Source organism: Balearica regulorum, chromosome 3 (genome assembly GCF_011004875.1).
Source record: "Balearica regulorum gibbericeps isolate bBalReg1 chromosome 3, bBalReg1.pri, whole genome shotgun sequence".
Classification (NCBI taxonomy): domain Eukaryota; kingdom Metazoa; phylum Chordata; class Aves; order Gruiformes; family Gruidae; genus Balearica; species Balearica regulorum.
The window spans coordinates 62,738,825-62,759,465 of record NC_046186.1 but is presented as its reverse complement, the minus strand read 5'-3'; the positions used below and the strand labels follow the sequence as shown (position 1 = coordinate 62,759,465).

At 38.5% G+C, this 20,641-nt stretch overlaps 1 protein-coding gene across 16 annotated transcripts in view; it reads right to left on the bottom strand.

The window, feature by feature from the left end:
- Positions 1-20,641, bottom strand: part of EYA4 (EYA transcriptional coactivator and phosphatase 4) — a 163,517-nt gene that overhangs the window by 34,958 nt on the left and 107,918 nt on the right. For 5 of the 16 annotated variants that reach the window (XM_075748128.1, XM_075748129.1, XM_075748127.1 and 2 more), the window contains 8 exons: positions 19,407-19,475; positions 18,961-18,996; positions 14,061-14,153; positions 8,166-8,232; positions 6,098-6,240; positions 5,818-5,961; positions 4,751-4,830; positions 4,181-4,361 (listed from right to left, as the gene is read on the bottom strand). In XM_075748128.1, the coding sequence (XP_075604243.1) occupies positions 4,181-4,361; positions 4,751-4,830; positions 5,818-5,961; positions 6,098-6,240; positions 8,166-8,232; positions 14,061-14,153; positions 18,961-18,996; positions 19,407-19,475 (813 nt within the window). Of the gene's footprint in view, positions 1-4,180; positions 4,362-4,750; positions 4,831-5,817; positions 5,962-6,097; positions 6,241-8,165; positions 8,233-14,060; positions 14,154-18,960; positions 18,997-19,406; positions 19,476-20,641 lie in introns of those variants that run through there. The other 11 variants (XM_075748124.1, XM_075748123.1, XM_075748122.1 and 8 more) reach the window with 8 other exon arrangements.

Below are 20,641 nucleotides of genomic sequence, written 5' to 3'. Positions count from 1 at the left end.
CTGTTCTAAATCTTCTCTGAAAGTATGCAACAACTGAAGTAAATAACTTCAATTTTCATTTAGCATTAGCCAGTACCAGTTGCCCCAGGCTTCTGTTTGGGTCAACACTATACATGATTGCTTAATTATCCATTAATGAGTACTGCAACTAATCACTGTACCTTGTAAGTTCTAGATATTTAAGGCCAACTTTATTTCATTACTGTAATCTCTAAATCAGAATGAGCAGCTGTCTCTTACTTGAACGCAAGGTATGCATCTATTTTAGAACTGCAGAAGTCAGTAGTGCATGGTTTTTTTGAACAACTGTAGGCTTAATTGCTTGATTTGCTTTTTACCAACAGCAGGCTAAAGAAGCAACTGCATTTTCTTATCCTCCATTTGCTTTAGAAATGAGGTTAATGCTGATAAAAGGAAAACTTATGAAAAATTCAGCCATGTAACATAAAAGAATGTGAGAAATTCTAGTACCAAAGAGTACTGAAAACCTTGAAACTCATGAAGAGTTCCTACTGCAGCTCGTATTAGACAGTAATTTTTATAGCAATGTTTGAAATATTTTAGCTTTTCCAATATTCAACACATGCCTAATAAATATACTTCATAGCCATCTCCCACTGGAACTATAAGCAGCATCAGAGATCCAATAAAGCATGAGGAAAATGTTAAAACCAGAACATGGAATGACCACTTTATCACAGATGTTCATACACATATTCATACACACTGGTTCATGTCCAGCATGAAGCCTTCCATGCCGTGGAGACCTCGCAGCAGCTCCAGTTAGAGGACAGGGAGCTACAGCACCACTGTTACAAAAGGAGGTGGTTTTTCATATCCAGAACATTGTTTCCCACCTCTAGTTTGATGCAAACATCCACTCCTCCCTGTTAAAGCACAGCTGTGCCACTTAACCAGGAGAAAAGAGGTGTGGGCAGTCTGCATATAGACTTTTGCACTGTTTTTCATAATGCCATCTCCTGGAGAAGCTGAAAGGGTGACTTCACTGTGGGTACCAAATTAAGAGAGACCATGGTCTGCTGCATCCCAGTAACCGAATTGGAGCTAATATCCTACAATATCACTTTGCTTAACCCTGGACATACGAAGGTGAGGTGCCTAAACATGAAGCTTTTACCTAGGCTCCCTACAGACCTATTTCCTCTGCTAGAAGTTTACCCACCCTAGATTAAATGTACTCAGGTACTCATTGAATATACTCAGATGTACTCATCTCCTGAGGCAGAATCCCTTAAGGATTCTCCTGACTTATACCAATTTGAGATGAAGTGCCCCTGGAGGTACCTATTTGTCTCACAGATACTCTGTGGTAATGAGTGCATTTTGAAAAATATCTTAATGTAGGGCAGGTACAATGCAAACAGAGAAGTCCATGGGAAGGGCAAGGAGCTGAGCCTTACGCAGATGTGGGATGGATGAACTTCTGAGCCCCTTCACACTCTCCTTATGGATAGACTTTTGTTACATATTCTTAGCAGAAAGAGCAGCCAGAAGATGGCTTCAGCATTACAAACCTCCTTTTTCCTGGCTTGTAATGTGTCATTGCTTGTTATGAGTAGCAGAAAGACTAAAGTCTGTTTCAATTTTCATCTCATTTTCTTCACTTGGTCAATAAATAAAATTGTAACTGATATTAACTCTTGATCTGATGGGGCTTTATTATGAAAACAAGAAATCCTGTATGTGTGGAGAGTACTAGAGGCTTCGATTAGTTTTTTGAATTAATAGCTAGCAGAGATGGCAGAAGAGTGAAGTGCCTTGCTGTATTTAATCTTAGGTTTTAGTTGCAGTAAGTCTTAAGGACCGAGCAATAAAGGCCTGTTAGACAGCAAGTGAACACGGTATCTGAAGTGATCTCCAAGAAACTGCACCTCACTGACGGAAATTTATTTTTACAGTGACACAGAAGGGCACAGGCATGTCATGTATTCGCAAAGTGGGTGTTGCACTCTCAGCAGAGGGTCGCATGATCAGTGCAACACTTCACAGAAATAAGGAGTGTGTGGGCAGGTTTGTAAGTTCAGATGCATAAGCTATTTAACAGGAAAACAAGTTCATATGCTTAAACAACCCACAAACAAGAAAAATCCTTACTGTTTCGTAGATGTGAAGCCTTCAATATTTTTTCAACCTGCTCAAGGACTGTAGGAGTCCCTTCTTTTCTCAATGTTATTCATTACTAAGGGAGTTTGTAATACATGGTACATTTATACAACATTTCTAGGAAACACATACGCAAAGGAGGACAATATGGGAAACACTGATTTTCTCGAATAAAAAAATGGAGGAATAACAAAGAAACAAAGAGACATACACAGAACATGCGCAATTATCAAAGCGTCAGCTGTGAGAACTCTTCACACTCTTAAAATACATGATTTGTGTCTGTTATGGATGTTCTGCAACTGCTAAATATTTCACTTGATTTCAAGTTACTTCTTAGCTTTTTCTTCCTAAATTTGCATCCTGAGACTGCTGAATAATGTTTTACACTTTCATCAAAAACCAAGGGAACGTGTATCTCCCCATATCCATTCCATACCATACCATACAGCAAACATGCATGTGCACACGCACATGCACACACACAAATGCTTTAAAAACCAGCCTGAGGAAAACAGCTGGCAAGGAAAAAATTCTACACATGCAATTAAAATTCCAACTTTTTTAGTAAATTTAAGCAGCTTATATGAAGTATGAGGCCTTGCTTATATTTTTCTATACAGTATTACCCTTCCTTTGTACAAATTCATTATTATAATACATTGGTTTTTGTACTATACTTTTCAGTGAGATGTTGCAGTTGTTAGAATGAGAATCGGGGAGATTTATGCAATGAGTTGATTTTGTGATTAAATCCCATTCCCCCCCCCCCATTCAGAGCCTAACCCAAGCCCCAGTTTGCTAGTCTTTTTATAAATGCTCGCAGCCTGCGGGTAAGGCCGACACTACCCACGGTGCTGAGTGAAGCCGGGGTCCCTGGAAGAGATCGGTCTAGCAACGCTGAGCCAGGCAGCTGGCAATCAACAACCTCTCCCACAGACACGACGCACAGCCTTAGTGGGCTGCTTAGGTTATGAATATATGACCCAATACTCAGCTAGATCTTTAAGAACTTCCTATATAATACAAGCAATATGGGAAAGTGAGCATGAATAAGCAGGCTCTGTTCACCCAGTAAGGATGCCACACTCCTCCGACTGTGGCTGTGAATTCCTAAACTCCCAAGATCGTCATAGCTCTGCACTATACTGTGCATCATTTCACATACATAGTTTTAACTTTACTTCACTTTAGTCCCATTTATATTAAATGGGGGAAAAAATTGGTGAGATGTTCAGGAACTTAGAAATCTAACATGAAAAAAAAAAAGAAGAAAGAAATCTATGTTAACATGTGTGTTTGCAGAACACATAGAATGGAGCAGATACATGACCGTGAACTGGGTTATAACGACAATGAGAAAAAAATGAAGACCTGCCATTATCCCGCAGCACTGCCCTAAGAATAGAACTGTGTAACGAAATACGGTGTTGTAGTGGATGTGCACAAGAGGGCAGAGTTGGGCAGGCAAATTCAGTCTCCAATGTCTCCTAAGAACATTCTTTTTGCAACTTCAGCTACTTCAGTGCTATTTTTTTTTAAGAGACTTGTACTAATCACCAACTGTTCTATTCTTAGTAACCTAAATTTGTGAATTAGCAAACACAACTTGTATACATTTGAATAAAGCCCATGTACTTCTGCTAGCATGATCGGGGCATATTTAAATGAACACTAGTATCTTGTTTTAAACTGTTTACAGCAGTACTTCAGATACAGTGGATACAGGAATGTTCCACTGTCAGTAATAGGAGAGCTCACTGAACTTTTCTTTCAAAATTTATTAAAGGTTTGTTACGATTTGGTTGTTTTCAATACTAACAAATCCCTACCAGGCTGCTGTAACTTTTTTCAGGCCTTCTCCTTCCACAAGCATCTCAGTCTGCAAAGATCTTTATTTAACTAACAAACAAACTAAACAACAACAAAAAAATCTTATTTTGGCTGGTTTGCATGATAAAGTTTCCTGAAAGGCATGAGCATAAAATGTCAATATTCAAAAAATATGGATATGGAAATCTGAAAGTACAGAATAAAATACAAAAATTGTTTTCACCTGAATGTAGATCTGTACCTGGTTGACTAGTCAGGCCAGGGAGAGAGTCCTGCAGCTGGTAGGTTGATGATGATGAAGTGCCATCAGCCGTGTTGTTTGAGGTCATATATGCACCATATGTTGATGCTGAGTAATACTGTGCATATTGATTTTGGCCAAAAGCTGTGTATGATGGATAATCCTAAAACACCAAATGCAGCAGAGTACTTAATTAAGTAGAGTAACGTGTGATTTTCCCATTAAGTATTTCTAAGTGTGCAATCATATGACTTTTGCAAGAATTTTGGAGGGGTAAGTTTAGATTTTTTTAAAGGATATTTAACATATTTTCATTTAAGGATATTTACTGAAAGACTACAGGGAGGTTGCTGAAGTATTTAAGTGCCAAAAGATGCAGCCAGGCTGCCACTGGGATTTTGATCACTTTCCACAAAAAATAGCATTGAACCACGGTGAGTCTAATTCAACATAACAGATCTAAATTAAAATAACATGCTATCATTGGAGTTATAAAAATCCTTTTGTAATGGACAAATTATGACAATTTGACAAAAATGTTAATATTTATACCTGTTGTGAACTACTGAAGTTTGTAGAATTTGAAACAGAGTTGTTTGCGTAAATAGTGGATGATGGTGTAAAACTAGAACCTAAAATTAAAAAAATACAATTAACTGTGAGAAATTGCTTGTGAATCAAAATAACATTTTAAATACAATATTCCATGTTAAGATATAGATGAATCAGAAGAACAAACAACTTTTATATTCTGTTTAAACAATAAAATATGGTAATGAAACTTTAAGAGAGATGAAATGCTACTTCCACGCATACAGACATACATTCCTCTTCACACCATGCAAGGAAGGTATTGGCAGTAAGTCATTACGTGGATCAAGAAAGCATTTTTCAATTTATTGCAGTGTCTCACCTCTCCTCAAATATTGTTTTTCTCTTTCACCTTCATTTCTAAGTTCTAACACTTTAGCGTCTGTTCATTTTTGAAACAAAAAAAACTTTTCAAATAATATTTTAATCACCCAGGTGTTTTTAATCGATCTGTAATGAGGCATGTCCTTGTTTTCAACACAAGTCAGATGATTCATACTGTAATTTGTAATATTTAAAAGATTAACTGCTGTATAAGAAGCTTAAAAATTACCCAGATAAAACAGGTTATCGATGATCAAAGGGAAATAAGTGAATTAATAATTGAATAATAAATGAGAAGGAGAAATTCTAACAAATTATGTTCATTCAAAGAGAAACACGTATCAAATGATGTCATACTTAGAAACAGGGAAACAAGGAAAAGTGACTTGTGTATGCTAATAAATACAATAAATGCTTCCAGTCCTGCCATGTGATTTCACCCCATAAAAAAATGAAGGTGCAAATAGGGACTGCATTGCATGACCAGATCCAAATTAACAGATGACCAGTATGAACACATACATGCGTATCAGTACTGGGAAAAGTACTTAGCCTTAGATTTTAGAGGTAAAAGTATCTGCCAATGATACGCATACTTGCTGGAGCTCACAAAAATGAATGGAAAATCTTATCATCACTATGAGGGAAGAGGGGGCTGTCGGCAGCGGTGGACGGGGCGAGCCCTGATGGCGGTGGCTACTCACCTGGCATCTGGTAAGAGTAGGGTGCTTGGCCTGGCTGTGGGGTGGAAAACCCTGGGCTGTAACTGAGGCACCCGCTCTGCAGCGGTGATTGGGTCTGCGAGAGCCCACTTTCCGTCTTGATGCCTGGCAACATTACACCCAAATCTGTATAAGAAATTAATTTTTAACTGATTCTTTAAAATATTTTCTTACAGTTGGGAAAATAACATTTGAAAAAAAAAAATTCATGCTGGCATTGCTCTTACTTCTACATAAGGTGAAGTAATAAGAGGCCAAATACCGTAAGTGGGCAAGCTGTACGGCTGTCCCGTCTGAGAGTAGGCTGTATAGACCGCTGGTTGCTGCATTCCTGAATACTGGGTTTGTCCGGCATAGGCAGACATTGTTTGAGCTGCTGGTGTAGAAAGAATGTGTGGATAGGGCCTAAATATCAGGAAAAATAGCATTACTGTGGCAACAAATACTTTGTATGTTGATTCAAGCAATAAAGTAAAGAAAAAGGCTTAAAGATGTCCAAAGGCAGTTTATTATTCTGCCAACTGTTCCTCTTCTGGGATTTATTCCATCACCCACTGAAATAAGATGAAAAACACTCTGGCTCACGTTCCCCAGGGCACGGTGAATATTTTGTGCTGTCCCATCTCTACAGTTTAGTTCTCAAGCTACTGTGCCCAACTCTAGGTGGACTGTGCCACCGCTATACGGCTTTATACGGACTTGACCCCTTTGAGCCAAGATCAGCCTGCTTAAATCAGAAAAGCTCTCATGCTTTTTTAATCCAGTGGAGGGAAACTTGGACTAGAAGAATAAAGGAAAAACAGAGGTGAACATTAAACCTACTACATGCAGCCGTCCTCTGTGTACGGTTCTGCTTCAACAGACATCTAGCCTCTTGGCTTCAATGGGAGATGGATCGTGCCCATTGAGAGCAGCATGAAAAATATTGACGGCAATACTTTGGTAACCAGATGGGCTTTAAACATTTGGAAAATATGGGCTAGGAAAATAGAATGGAAATAAAAATGGTCTTTTATTTATAAATACTGGGGTTTTATAGAAAGATTGAATAAAATCAAGTTTAAAATTTTTGCCCTCCAGAGTTGCAAAAACATACAGAGAAACATTTGTCTTGGATTGTTTGTAAGTCAAATAAGACTTTATGGACGAAAAGTTGAATAAACATACTCTGCAGAATTATGCTAACTGAAACCTGACCACTAAAAGCCATGACTAAATTTCAGATTCTAATTTTTTTTTATTTTTTCTTTCTAATTAGTTCAGTACAGTTGGCAGCAGTTACTATCAGAAAAGGATTACTCATTAATTTAGATGCCAATAAATTATTACAGTAGATTAAAAATTCTATTAAACCTTGTAATGTATTTGGCCGAAAGTATCAGATAGAGTTTGCCAAAACCTGTTTTAATTGGAATAAGGTGGACTGTTCTTAGTTCAGGCACCTATTTTCTGTATCAATAAATATTGGCTATCATGATATGAATCCAAATTTGTTAAAGAAACTTGAAAAAGCCTAATCAGCTACAGTTTCAATGTTTTCTATCAAAGTCACGGAAATCAAATACACGGAAACAATTAGATGGCACACTAGAATCAAGCACCCTTGTACACAAGACTGATGGTAGGACAAGCAAACTAACAGCCTCCCAGCTGCAGCAATTTCATATAATATCTTTGATGCTTTTTCCTAAAGTTCCCACTCCTGGATTCATGTGACTGCCCAAGAGTCTGTTTTCCTCAAAGAAAAAGTTTTCTATTCCTAACAACGCCTATTGGCTTAAAAATAAGAAAAAAAAAAAAAAAAGAGATCAAAAGCTAATCCAATTTATTTGATTTTTAAATCTTATGATACCGGAGAAGGAGGAGGAAAGGGTGGTTCATGACTGTGGAATGTTTGGAAGCGTTTGGCAACGCTGGCGCTGGGAGGGTCTGTGGCAGGGTTACCCCTCAGTTCACATCTTGCACTTGCAATTGTGATTTCTAAATATAAACTGTCTTCTGCAAAATATGTCTGTCTACATTGCCAGCACTGTTACGATGCTGATGTCTGAGAACGTAACAGTCTGATTTTTTCCTTCTGCTGTGTGCAGGTATTCACGGTTATTTCTTGTGCAGCAATACCGCGCTGCACAGAGCAGGATCTTACTCTGCAGCCATGTGAGGAAAAAAAAGTTGGAGAGAGAGCTATAATGGAGTCAGCGCTGAGGCTTAAATATTTTCCTTTCTCTCTGTCTCTTCTGCTGATGAACACTTGTTTGCAACAAACCACAGAACTGCCTACAGCCAAGGTCAATTCCCTATAAAAGACTAGAAGAGGTGCGGACACTAACTTGGAGGGATATATCTGCGGAGAGTACTGGTGCGCTGATCTTGGGCTGTAGCCGCTACTTGTTATTACTGCAAAACAGAAAACAAGAGTACAGCAGTTAGAAACATCATGAGAGCAATACCGCCTAACAGTCTGAACAGCAACATTAGCAGAGCAGCTTATTGAAATGGAGAGCTTTTCAACAAAGTAGACGTCACCTGAACTGCAACATCTTAATACTATATTAGAAAACTCCCGAATCATTCATCGTTGTACAGAACTCTCTAGTTGGTACGGGTATGTCATGCTTTTTCAGATTGACTGACATGTTTCTGAATATATTGCAGAGACTACTTCATACATAACCTGATCCATACACCACAGATCTTTCAAATTTGCAAGTTGTATTAAAATTGGTAGTTAAAAAGAATCTTGTGATTTAGCATATGGAATTGCACAGGATTGAAATAACATACACATACTTTTAAAGTCTCACATTAACAAGTTTAATTTTAATACTGGGTAGGAAAAATATATTTTGTATGGGTGTGGTTAATTTTAGTCAGCTTAGGTGATGGAAGATACCGGAGTGACTACTAGAAAAAAAATACCATTCCTTAACAACAGGCACTAACAACAATATTTTTATTTCAAAAGTAAGCATAAACAGTCCTGGCTAGTAGCCATCAAAACTGTGTATGTCTATACTATTCACAGCTGCATTCTTCCAAGAAAGCTAACAGAACAATAGTCATATCCCATTAAAATTTCATTCAGAAGCGGTGCTCACACTGGATTAATTCCAAGTGTTTGGAAGTTTCTCTTTCCTTTAGCCATCTGTCTTGACTAAGACAGATGTATTCCAAATATATGTACTCTAAAGTGTTGAACCAATCCCTTCAGAGCAAATCCATACTGGGCAAACATACAGAGTGTCTTTATTAGGCCATCTGCTGTTCATTCACTTTTCAAAAGATTAAAGTAGTACACAACGAAGCACTGGAATTTCTTTAGTCTAATCAATCATAGTTGTACTTCAAAGTGTACCCTCTTCCTGAGTTGTTCATAATGGTAGTAGAAATGAACTTTCAGAATTATGGAAGTGACAAATAGGTTTAGGTTCCTAACTATTTTATGAAACATGATGTATTTCTACATCCATGCCTAATTAACGTCTTTGAGATCTATTGCTTTGAACATATGCAGAACTTCATATTTTTAAAGCAAGTTTAAATGCATTTAGAACATGCAGGACTTAAAAGGAAAATACAGTAGAAGAAAACAATTAGCTTCTTTTTTATATGTGCAGTTGAGTATGGCTTGAAAATAAAGAATTGGATAATAATTTTTGGAACATGTGCCACCAGATTTCATAAGAGCTGCTGATTGAAAAGATATTGAGGGTTTGCCTGTGATGGAAGTCTGCTGAATTTAATTTTGTGTGGATATTCTTTTTCTTTTTTTTTTTTGAGAATGCCTTTTCGTGGTTTAAGCTCAATCTGCAGAGTGATCCACTAGGTGTGCATACAGCTATTCCCAGTGCTAGACAACCTACAGCTGTATATATCAACCTAATCAGTCCCCAGAACTCTAAAGGACGCTCTCAGTTATTTAAGGCTTGAAGAGTAATTAGTCTTCCCTGTTGTATCCCTATGACCTTTCTAAAGACAAGCAATAGCTAACAGAGTGACCTTGGTGATTCTCAGGGCAAGGAACTTTTGTGATCCATTATCGGCTTATCGATCTTCTTTGCCTTTACGGCTCCACTTTTTGTCTGATCATTTGCTGGATGACAGCTCCCTTGATTAATCAGTTTAGTTAAAGCACATTTACTATTACACCACACCTGATGTAAACTACAAAAAATGAATGACTGTTCACTTAAATCACTTGAGCTATCAAAACCTAATGTTTATCAGTAAAAACTGTCCTGCCTGCTTTTTAACTCCTTCTGCATATACCTTATTTTATAGATTCAGACAAGAAAATAAAATACTTTGGTTTGTATTTCCTTTTTTTTTTTTTTTCAATTTCCCTGATGATACTAGCAGTTGCAGGGAGGAGAGAGAAAAAGAGGCAAGTGCCCCCAAAGTAAACAGTGTACCTTTCCAACCAAAAAGCCTGTTCCTTTCACTCTTTCTCTAGTAGCTTGTCCCACTGATTTGTGCACTACATTTTAGTCTCTGAGATGTTTGAGGAACACACGGTATAAGACCTACCATAACAGAATATTATGGCTGAGTAGAGCCTGTGGACTACGCCTGTATCTCGTAGAACAGACTGGTAATTCTAAGGGTTATCAAACCTAAACAACTTTCACTGCTGGACGGCCGCCTAACCCTACTTCTGAGGACTGCTGGCAATGGAGGAGATGGTGGAGGCAGGTTGTTATGGTTTTTATAACTGCATTACTTCATATAGCTATTTATATGAATGGGGCTAAACACTGTTGCTTATATTAAAAACAAAATCAAAACATTTTCTTCTCTGAAAAACTCAACTATTTATAAGATTTCACTACCTGAATTTACCAGAGGAATGCTCTTCAGGGCAGGTATAAGGCCCTTGATTTCTCAAGTCTCACTGTGGTGCTGAGGGCATATTCCAGTCCCCACTAACATTGATTCACAGAGGCGACAGGAAGCTGACAGCCAGCTCTTACCAGTTACCCTGTTAGCTCAACCGGCCAAGGTGGCTGTGGAGAATTGAAATGACCATGGTTCTGATAGCATGTGTTGGGTTCAGTATATTAACACAGGCTGGAATTTTGTATCTGTTCATTATGCATCTGGAAAATTCTGTGCAAAGAGGTTAGGTTAAAAGGATCTAATTTAAATAACAAATCAAAAGGTCTACACACAAGGGGACCAAATGTAGCTTATACAGCAGTGGCGTTTCCTAACTTCGTCTTTATAGCTTTCAGAAATTGTTTTCTGTATCCTTTTTTGGGTGTAATAAATACTAAGTAAAAAGGATGATGAGAACTTCAAATGTCTATTGCTGCTCCATTAAAATGATAAACGGTTCTCAAATTAATCCAGCACGGTAAGCAATATAAACACAAGAATGCATGCACTCACAGAACAGCAGCTGCAGCAAATTCAGAGAGTATGAAAATGCTCAGTTCAAGGCTGTTCAGCTCTCCACATCCTGTGAATACCCACCCCAATGGGAGGCTGCTGCAGGACCACAAAGCTTCAAATCGAGTACAGCGATATTAATTACCCCCTGTCATTCTCTGAAGAAAAAGGAGGAGGAAGAGGGGTGCGCAACGTGATTCTCCACGTGGGTAACCCTTGCTAACAGGCAGAGTTTCTCCCAGGGGCAGCTCTGCAGGACGGAGGAACTGGAGCCCTGAGCGTGAGCAGCAGCCCCGAGCAGGAGCGTGCCCAACGGCCTGGGCAGGGACACTGTGGCAACTGTCACTCTAAATTCAAGACATCTATGTGCTTTATTTTTCAACTTTTCAACCAAAAACCGGGGTCCTCACAGTTACCTGTGAAGCCTAGTCTGCGTCTCCTGCTCTATACCTCGCACAGTCTGTGTGACCATCGCTTTCTGCGTTACAGCTGGTCATTAGGGACAGAGCCGGCTGCTTTACACCCCACAGGGCTTCTTCAGCCTTCTGCTCAGCTCCAGGACACGTCACGGGTTTTGATTGCCCTTGGAGCATGGAAATCAATTTTAATGGGTACAATATTTGAAGGAGAGGATTTATGCATGGCAGACTCTCAAATGGGTCTCAGCACAAGGATTTCTCTTTTCACCCATGTCTCATTTCATAAAATATTTAGTAACATACCTAAATCCTTCTCTGCTCAACAAAGGATGCTTGAGTCCTTCTGACCTATGCTTGTATAAGACAGAGTAGGTGATATCCCTATATGTCTAGGCATCCTCACGAAATGAGCTCACAGGTGCTCTGAACGCTGCAGGAAAGTACGAGCATTATCACCTTGTCACAGTTGGGAATAACACATGTATGTAACTGATTATTAAGAAAAAACAAACTGTTCAGTGTGGGGCTTTGTTATGCATTATTTGCAATTGCAGCTGGTTTGCTTGAAATGGCATCTTTCTACTAGTCCGTATTTATTGTCACTGGCAACCTACTAAACTTCCCAAACAACTAGTTCAGTTAAAAAGTCAGACAAATACTTCTTCTGGTGAATTTTTATTGTTCCTTAGCACTTCTTCCACAAAACGGAGCCAACCAAATTGTCCGATTTGCGAGTACCAGTAAAAGGCAAGTGTGAAAGTAATGGATTTACTCTCTATGACAGGCTCAGTGCATTATCAAGGCAGCTCACTCTGATGAAGAAGACTGCACGTCACCCAGACAGGCAGACTATTGATTTCCCACTGTGAATGACCATATTAATTTAATACTTGAGCTTGTGGCCTAAGCTGAAAATCAGGTTCGTATTTCTTTTGAGTACGCAGGTGGCTAACAGACAAAAATTATTGTGTAAGGCTCAAATTCATGGCGCCTTTTTTTGGAGGCACCGATTGTTTCCAAATCTCTGAAGTGTAGAGATCTCAACACTTCTTTTGAAGTCAGTGGAAGCTAACGGCTGAGTGGCACCTGGGGAAATCGAGCTGTTACTTAGCTATCTAAACCTGAACTGGAGGCTGCAATTTTTGGCACCCCATCATGAAAATGTTGCCTTAGCCATGTTTTACACATGGAATCCGACTCAGATGTCTTAAATGTATTTCAGAACCTGATAAAATTTCACCAATGATGACAAAATCATATATATGGTTGGACATTTTATAATCTGTAATCATTACTAATACAATTTTAGGATAGAGTAACAACAGAGTGAAAAACAAAAGCTAATTTTTAGCCAAGACTATTAATTTTTTTATGCAACTGGGGGTTCCCCAGTTGATGGGGTTGATGGGGTTCCTTTCAGTAGAATCATAATGAAGACAATGTTTTAATTTTTTCTAATCAGAAATACTATGCGCTTGCTTTACATCTCACAAAAGACCTTCTCTTCAGGCACTAAATTAATTCTAAATACTTTTCTGAATAACCAACTTTGGAGTATATCTGCATTTACTGATGCCTAAAAAACAATTCCAGAAACATAAACGTAATTTTTAAAGCATTTTCATGACACAGAAACATTGTGATTTCCAAAATACTTTAAATAGGGCCTGACTACCAAAGTATCAGTGTGGAGCCGTGATTCGTGGCTTCAGTGACATTTCAGTCAGGCCATCACTGAACTGGTATTTTCAGATGCAAAATTTATTCTGCCCCCTCTCCTTGTTAATATTATTATTAGCAGGATTCAGCTTAATGATTAGAAGGCAGATTATCTGTACTTTTCCACAGTTCATCACCTTTTAATAATTTATAGGAATCTACTTAAAAATTTCTGTTTGTTTGAATTTTTTAAGAAGAAGTAACTGAAACTTGTGATTATTTAAAGTACAGACTGTATTTTCACGGAAAGAAGGTAGCTTATGGCAATCTTGTCAGTGTTTAACACGCTGCTCATAGGAATAAAGAAATTAGAACTGAAATATAACCCTTAAGATTTTAAATTTTACAAATTAGAACAGCTATTACAAATACAATCCATTTTTTCTTCCTAAGATTGTACAAGACTAACACTGAGAAAAATCTACAGTACAATAATAACATTATTACTATAATATTTTTGCATACAGTAACCATCTTAGGCATCATTAAAGCTTTTTTAAGATCATAGCTCATGACAAATGTAGATTTTCATTAACAAAAATTAAAAAACTATCATTATTATTATTATTTGGTATTAAAATATTATTTTATTGTAGTTTTTTAAAGATTGCTTCCATGCAGTGAAATGTTCATTAATGAAGGTTATTAAATGCTATACTGATGCACATCTAACAATAGGTGATCTTATTATGGCTTTACCTGACCCAGTAAAAGTGTCAAGCGATCCATCTCCAGTTGTTGTTGTTGTTTCACTGCTGTTCATGGGTTCTGTTTTGACTGCAAGAAGAGACACTACATAGAAGAATAAGTAGACATGAGATTTTACTTCTAAATTTATACGGGAGTCTTCATGCCACAGTCTCGCTAGTGGTAGTCCAGCTAGAACAAGCATGCGGTGCAACAGCTTCAACCTGCGCTCCACCACCGTATTGAGACGTCCGCAATGGCCATGCATCTACACAGCTTTTTATCTGTGCATTCGTCTATCTATTGGTTTCAGCAACTGGAATATCTTCCAGGGAGATTTCAACCTAAACCTAATTGATTTTAACAATTCCCTAAGAGTAGCAGAGAGGAAGGAAACATTAGCTGTCAAGGGATGTAGCACATAACAAAAATAGTTTTGCCTGACAAGTGAAACAATAATAATAATATGGTTTCATGCTCATATAGAAGCAAATTACTTTCACAGTGCCAGCATTCTGCCTTTCCCGTTCCCCTTTTACAGAGTCTGTGAGGGGCTTTTTGAGCTAGGTCACCAGCAAGCAATTTTCCATAAATGAAGAGAGAAGTTTAAAAGAAGAAAAAAGCAAAATAACTAGAGTAGGACACAAACGACAGCCATGACAAGTCAGCTTCTAACTCAGAGGTTACCAAACATTTGGGTCCACTCTGAACTCAAATTATTACTCACAGATCATCATGCACTCTTACCATCCAAGCTATAACTGAAAGCATCACAGAGGCAATCTAGATTTTATATTTTAATATGTTACCTGAAAAAACCATCTGGCATGGACTTTTGTAACGGAGTTTGGGAATCACCCTTCTAATTGATGTGGTAAGAAACAGCAGTACAGAATACACTGCAGGTTTTATCAGATGTTTCACTGACAACGTGGAAACCACCAACATATTGTCACAATTGCTTTGCGAAGGTCAGTTCGGGGTGCGTGTGAGCATTTATCACATATATATCAGCAACCTGCTTATAGGTACCACAGGACCGGTCGCTGCCTGGGGGTGCAGAGTGAAATGTCAGTGAGGCCCTGCACGGGCCACTACCGCGGTCGTACGCCAGGTATGGAAATGCCAAGGTCACAGTATGGGATTTTTGGAGAAGCCTTTGCTGTGACAGGCGGGCTGGCAGAGCCCCCCAGCAGGTCTAACACATGCCAAGCAAAGACATTTTCTGCCAACTAGTTACCTGACGCCTCTGAGGGACATCAGCTAAGCTGACCAAAGCTCCTGTCTGCCAACATCACTGCATCCACGTTTGACTTCACGGGCAATCGTAAGGGGAGGGAGGACTTTCACGGTCTGAGCTGGCAGTGTATTTACAAACTACGGCTTAGATTCAAGTCACCTAATCTATAAACGAGGTGCATACTAATCTCCCTTTATGTCCGGTTTAGAAAGAGGGATACTCCCAGAGGGCGATTCAGTCCAAATACAGCCTGAGCTGCCCTCAAGTTCATCATCCCTCTTACAGTCTGTAGACGAACAGGTGGTGGATGATCTACATAAAGGATTTGGTTTTCTCATGGGAAACCACCGCCTACAGAACCACGCTGCCATTCCTCCCTGTGTCTGTGCGCACAACGAGGAGCTCACCGGGAGCTGCACAGCCACCCATACAGCCGCCTGCGACAGGCCCTGCCTGAGTCACCTCTCCTACGGTATCACACCCCATTTCCGGTCACACTGCTTAAGGGATCTTACTTCAGTAAATCATACGGGATGCTGCAGATGTCTACAACTGCGCAAGTGACCTACGCTGAATTCAAAGGGACAACTGCCAAGTTGGGAACATTTGAGAAATTGGGATGTATTTGTCTCCATGACAGGCAGAGTGCCCTGCAGTGTCGCCGGTGCCCCTGTGCTAAGGAAAACAAGTAGCGCTTTATTACACAAGTTATACAGTTGTATCTTCCCATTTACTGTGAGAAATTAAAGAATATTTGAATGTGTGTCTTTTAAATGTGGACTTCTTTTCACTATCGTAGCTCTTTAATTAAACTGCCACACCCATACATTCTTCCCGCAAGCGGCAGGATATTAATTCAATATGAAATCATCAGGGAAGAATTTTAGCCACATTTTTTCAAGCTGCTGTGTACTCCTTGTCATTTTGCAGGCTATTATCTTCCCATTTTTAAAAAAAGCTGTGACAAGAATTACACAAAATGAACAGAGTCATTCATAAAAGTAATCAAGCATTCCCATTTCTCTATTTAGATGAGAAAGATGTGATTTTATTTTCATCAGATCAATAAAATAAACATCAAGAAAAAGCTTATGGTCATTTGTCACAAAACAACTGCCTCCACTGAACCTCAGGGCTCTTGCTCGTGTGGAACACGTACTGTTGCCTGAAGCATGAAAAGTAACTAAATTAATTTGTTTTCTGATTACTATATAGAGATGTCTACATGTACTTCAGTAGGAGAATGAAAAAAATCATACTAAGTTGGAAAGATTTGTATTTTCCCCTCTGACAACCTTTAGTCATATTTTACTTTATAAGATGCATGTCTCTTCTCTGCAGAGTATGCACATTTACCTACACGAAAAAAACTACTTCTTTCTTAGTAACTTGTTTCTGTTCAAGAAGGTATTCCACTATTGCCCATACCGAGCTACAAACCTACGTTCAGTATTGCATCCAGAAAGACACTCCAGTATGTGCCTGTTTTATTTAACAAAAACTTCAGTAATGAATTGAGATGTTTACTTTAGAGTTGTGTCTAGTTCTGGTTAATGCCAGCTGAGAGCACTTCCATCAGCACCAATAGTCACCATCTTTTTCTCTCCCTGCCAAGCAGAAAAGGATCTAAACCAAAAGAAACTCATGTACTTAACTTGAGGAAAAACATCATATTGGCACTGTGTTTTGTTGAGAAATACATGGAGAAAGTATTTTATATGTGCTTGTTTTTAAACAGTTCTACTTCATTACATTCAGATTTTATCACAGTAAGGAATTCATCAAGGTCTTTCCTCAGTGTAGCTAGACATTTGGACTATTCCCTTTCTTTCTTTGTGTTGCATGTCATTAAACCAAGAGGGGAAAAAGCACAAAACTAACTGGAAAAAAAAAAAAAAAGAGAGAGAATTCTAACATCAGATCAAAAACCCAGGAACATTTAAAGTTGGAATCAAAATAAAAGCTGACACCAATTAAAACCACAGAATCATCCCTATGTTTCCGACATGTGAGATAAAACGTGGTTCTGACATTACTATGGCAACTGCTCTAGATGTAATACAAAGAGTAAGAGTTTGAAGCAGCATTTTGGATGAATACTTTAAAGACTATACAGTTAATATTCTATTTTTTAAAATGTGGATTAGTTTTAATATTTTTTTTTTACCTATCAAAAGAGAAAAAATGAAACGAAAAGCAATCATCTCAAGCTGGAAATACATTCAAGTGTGGCTAACAGTGAAGACTGCAAATGCTAACAGAGTAGAGCTACCACAACGGTCAGGGGCTGGGGCATATGATGTACAAGGACAGACAGAAGAAGCTGGGCTTGTTCTGTCCTAGGAAAAGGCTGAGGGGAGACCTAATTGCTGCCTGCAGCTATCGAATGGGAAGGTGGAAAGACGACAAAGAACAAAGGCACACTTTTCTCAGAAGATGCCCTGTGAAATGACAGGAGGCAACAGGCACAAGCTGCAGCAAGGGAAAAATCCAATTAGATGTAAGAGGAAAATTCTTTGCTGTGAGAGTAGTCAGGCCCTGGAGAGGCTGTGACAGCTCCACCTTGGAGATATTCAACACTCAACTAGATGATGCCTTGAGCAACATGATTTAACAGCAAAGCTGGCCCTGCTCTCAGCAGGGGTTCGTCCAGCTGGCCTCCAGGGATCCCCTCCAAACTTAATTATTCTAAGACGAACTCAGAACACAGCTCCCAAAAGGCAACAGCTTCTACAACATAAGTTCTTCACTTGATGAAAGGACTTAGCAGACCAACATGACTCTTTTTTTTTTTCCTAAAGAACCTCTCTACGTTAAGGACTGAAAATGAACACAGGGTTTTAGGGGCAAGAGATGCTACTACTATGCATGAAGCAGGACAACCAAGTGCAATAGCTATTAGAACAAACAAAAAAGCTCATGTAAAACAACAAACCACACAGCTTGTCATAGGAACAATTTTCCTCTTTCTTTTAGCAAGCCTTAGGGGTTTTCCTAGGAATATATTCAACTACAAGCACAGCTCTAAACATTCTACTGCTTACAGAAAATCAGATTTAATGTAAGTAAGGCAAGGACTTTCACATTACATTTCCTCACTATTGATAATTAGTACTTAAATTATTACCTTCCACACTTATCTGAACATGCTGAACAGTTAACTGAGGTGACTAAGTTAGCTCAGTCCTTCCTTAAACTTAAATTCTTGTAACTGAGCAGAAGCATTCACATGGAATCAGTTATTCTAGTGCAAATGATCTTTTGTGCTCATGTCTTAACTTTTTTTTGGGTAAATTCTCTCTGGATATGTGGCTTACAAATGGCAAGCTAATTCTGAGGTTTTTTTTAAAAGGAAACTTTTTGACGTCTTCGTAACGTTAGTCCAAACCTGCACAGCTTAAGCACCTCTGTAATGGCTTGTAGAGAGTCATGGTGATGCATGTTTACACCTATGATTAATCCATATGTATTGCAACAGTGTCAGATATGTGATTATCATTAATCATTATAACTCGTAACAATTAATAATACATGAGAGGAAACTCATAAATGAACAGCTTGGAAAATTTGCCCAAATGTTTGTAAAGTGGCAAGTTACATGCAGTAGCAGAATAGACATAAGCTTTAATTAATAATAAAAATAGTAGTAGGAGGAGTAGCAATAATGTCAACCTTGATTTGTGCTCAGGTAATCATGCAATGTTGTACCTAAAAATAAAAGAAAAACATATGGGCATTCTGTGGAAAATCCATTGGTCTGAATTCCAGCAATGCTGACTACTGGTAGTTCACAGCAATGTTTCTCACCACGGGGCTCTCCCAGTCTCTCAGAGAATGTAGATGGTTAAGCTAATTCTAAGTGGGTTAAATTGTCCTTGCTCATCAAATGACTTTCAAAGTATAGTAAGGTAACTATTTATATTGTAACTTCCTACCAGTTTTCTGGCTGTGGGAAAGGCCTCTGAGAAGGAGTGGGAAAAAAAAAAGGGTGGGGGGAAGAACCCCATAAAAATGTTCAAACCGCATAACAAAAGAACAGAGCAAACCAAGAGAGATGTTTCACAGCAGTCACGGAGCCACACCACCACACACATGCACTGTACCAGGGTCTCTCATACTTGTTGCAGAAGAGGGAGTGCTGCAACTCAGCAACCAGTCTGCAGTATTTAACACAGTCATGTTGTCTCCTGAGAACAGGAATGGTATAATGGTTCATTGTCCCAGTGTCTGTTCAGGGTACGTGAACAGTCTTCAAGGCAAGTTAAGTGTTTTTGCACTTTGAGCCAAGTCTTTTAATGGCACTGTATTGTTTTTATGAGTATTATTTTAACTGGTTTATTTATGCAAGTATAATATAGAGGCACCTAGTTATTAGTGTTCTTTAATGGTATACTTGAAGTTTTCCCTTCTCTTTGTGCCAGAATAAGGATTCTATTTAAAAATATAAATAGGCTGAACCTTAATAGTTGAGCCCTTCTCTACAGAGCTGTTACCCTCACATGCACATACACCTTTTATTGACATTGACAGATATTTTTTTAAATAGGTATACGTGAACAAAATGCTTTACATTGTGGCCAGAAAGAACTAACTAAAAAAATTTTCTTGGTGCCAACTGTTAAAACAGACAACAACGTATAAACTCCAAAAAGGAGGGCTGAAACTCTAGCTTGACTCATCTCCGTGGTGTCACTCTCATAGACACTAGTGGGCACAGGACTCCACCTCAGAACGTGGTACCCTGCCTCCCACTGCTCCAATTCAGCTATGGCAGAATCCTTTATCTGAAAGCATTGAAACATCTGTGTTGTAGCTGCATGGTAGTGCTGTCCCTACAGTAATAGATACAGCAGTAATAACCAGTTACTTTTGAGGAAAATATAAAAATCTCTTTATGACAAACTTTCATTACCTGCCAAGAATTGGAATTAGCATGTTCATCATGTAAAAAAATTACCTGAGCTTAATTTTTATGAACTTCTTTTGACAGAGATTTTAAATTAACCTAAATGTGTGTAGCTCAGGGTATAAGAGTAAATTATTACTCAGCAATGAAATATGATGCAGAAAATGTAATCTATTTCAAGTTACCAACAAGTATAACCAAACCTTTAACACTTTGTTCAAATCAACCATTCCAAGATTTTCCTTGTTTCACCTTTGCACAGTTCTGCCTCTTACTTCAATTGGTGCAAATTGAAGAAGTGCTGTTGGAATAAGTAGATTTACCCTAGTATGACTGCCTTTTTTTTAATAATTCTTGCTGGGTTTATAAATGGGTTTATGTTCATCCTTGAAATTATGTTAAAAAATGCATATGACTAAAAACTAGCCAAAACTTTCTATGTGCCAG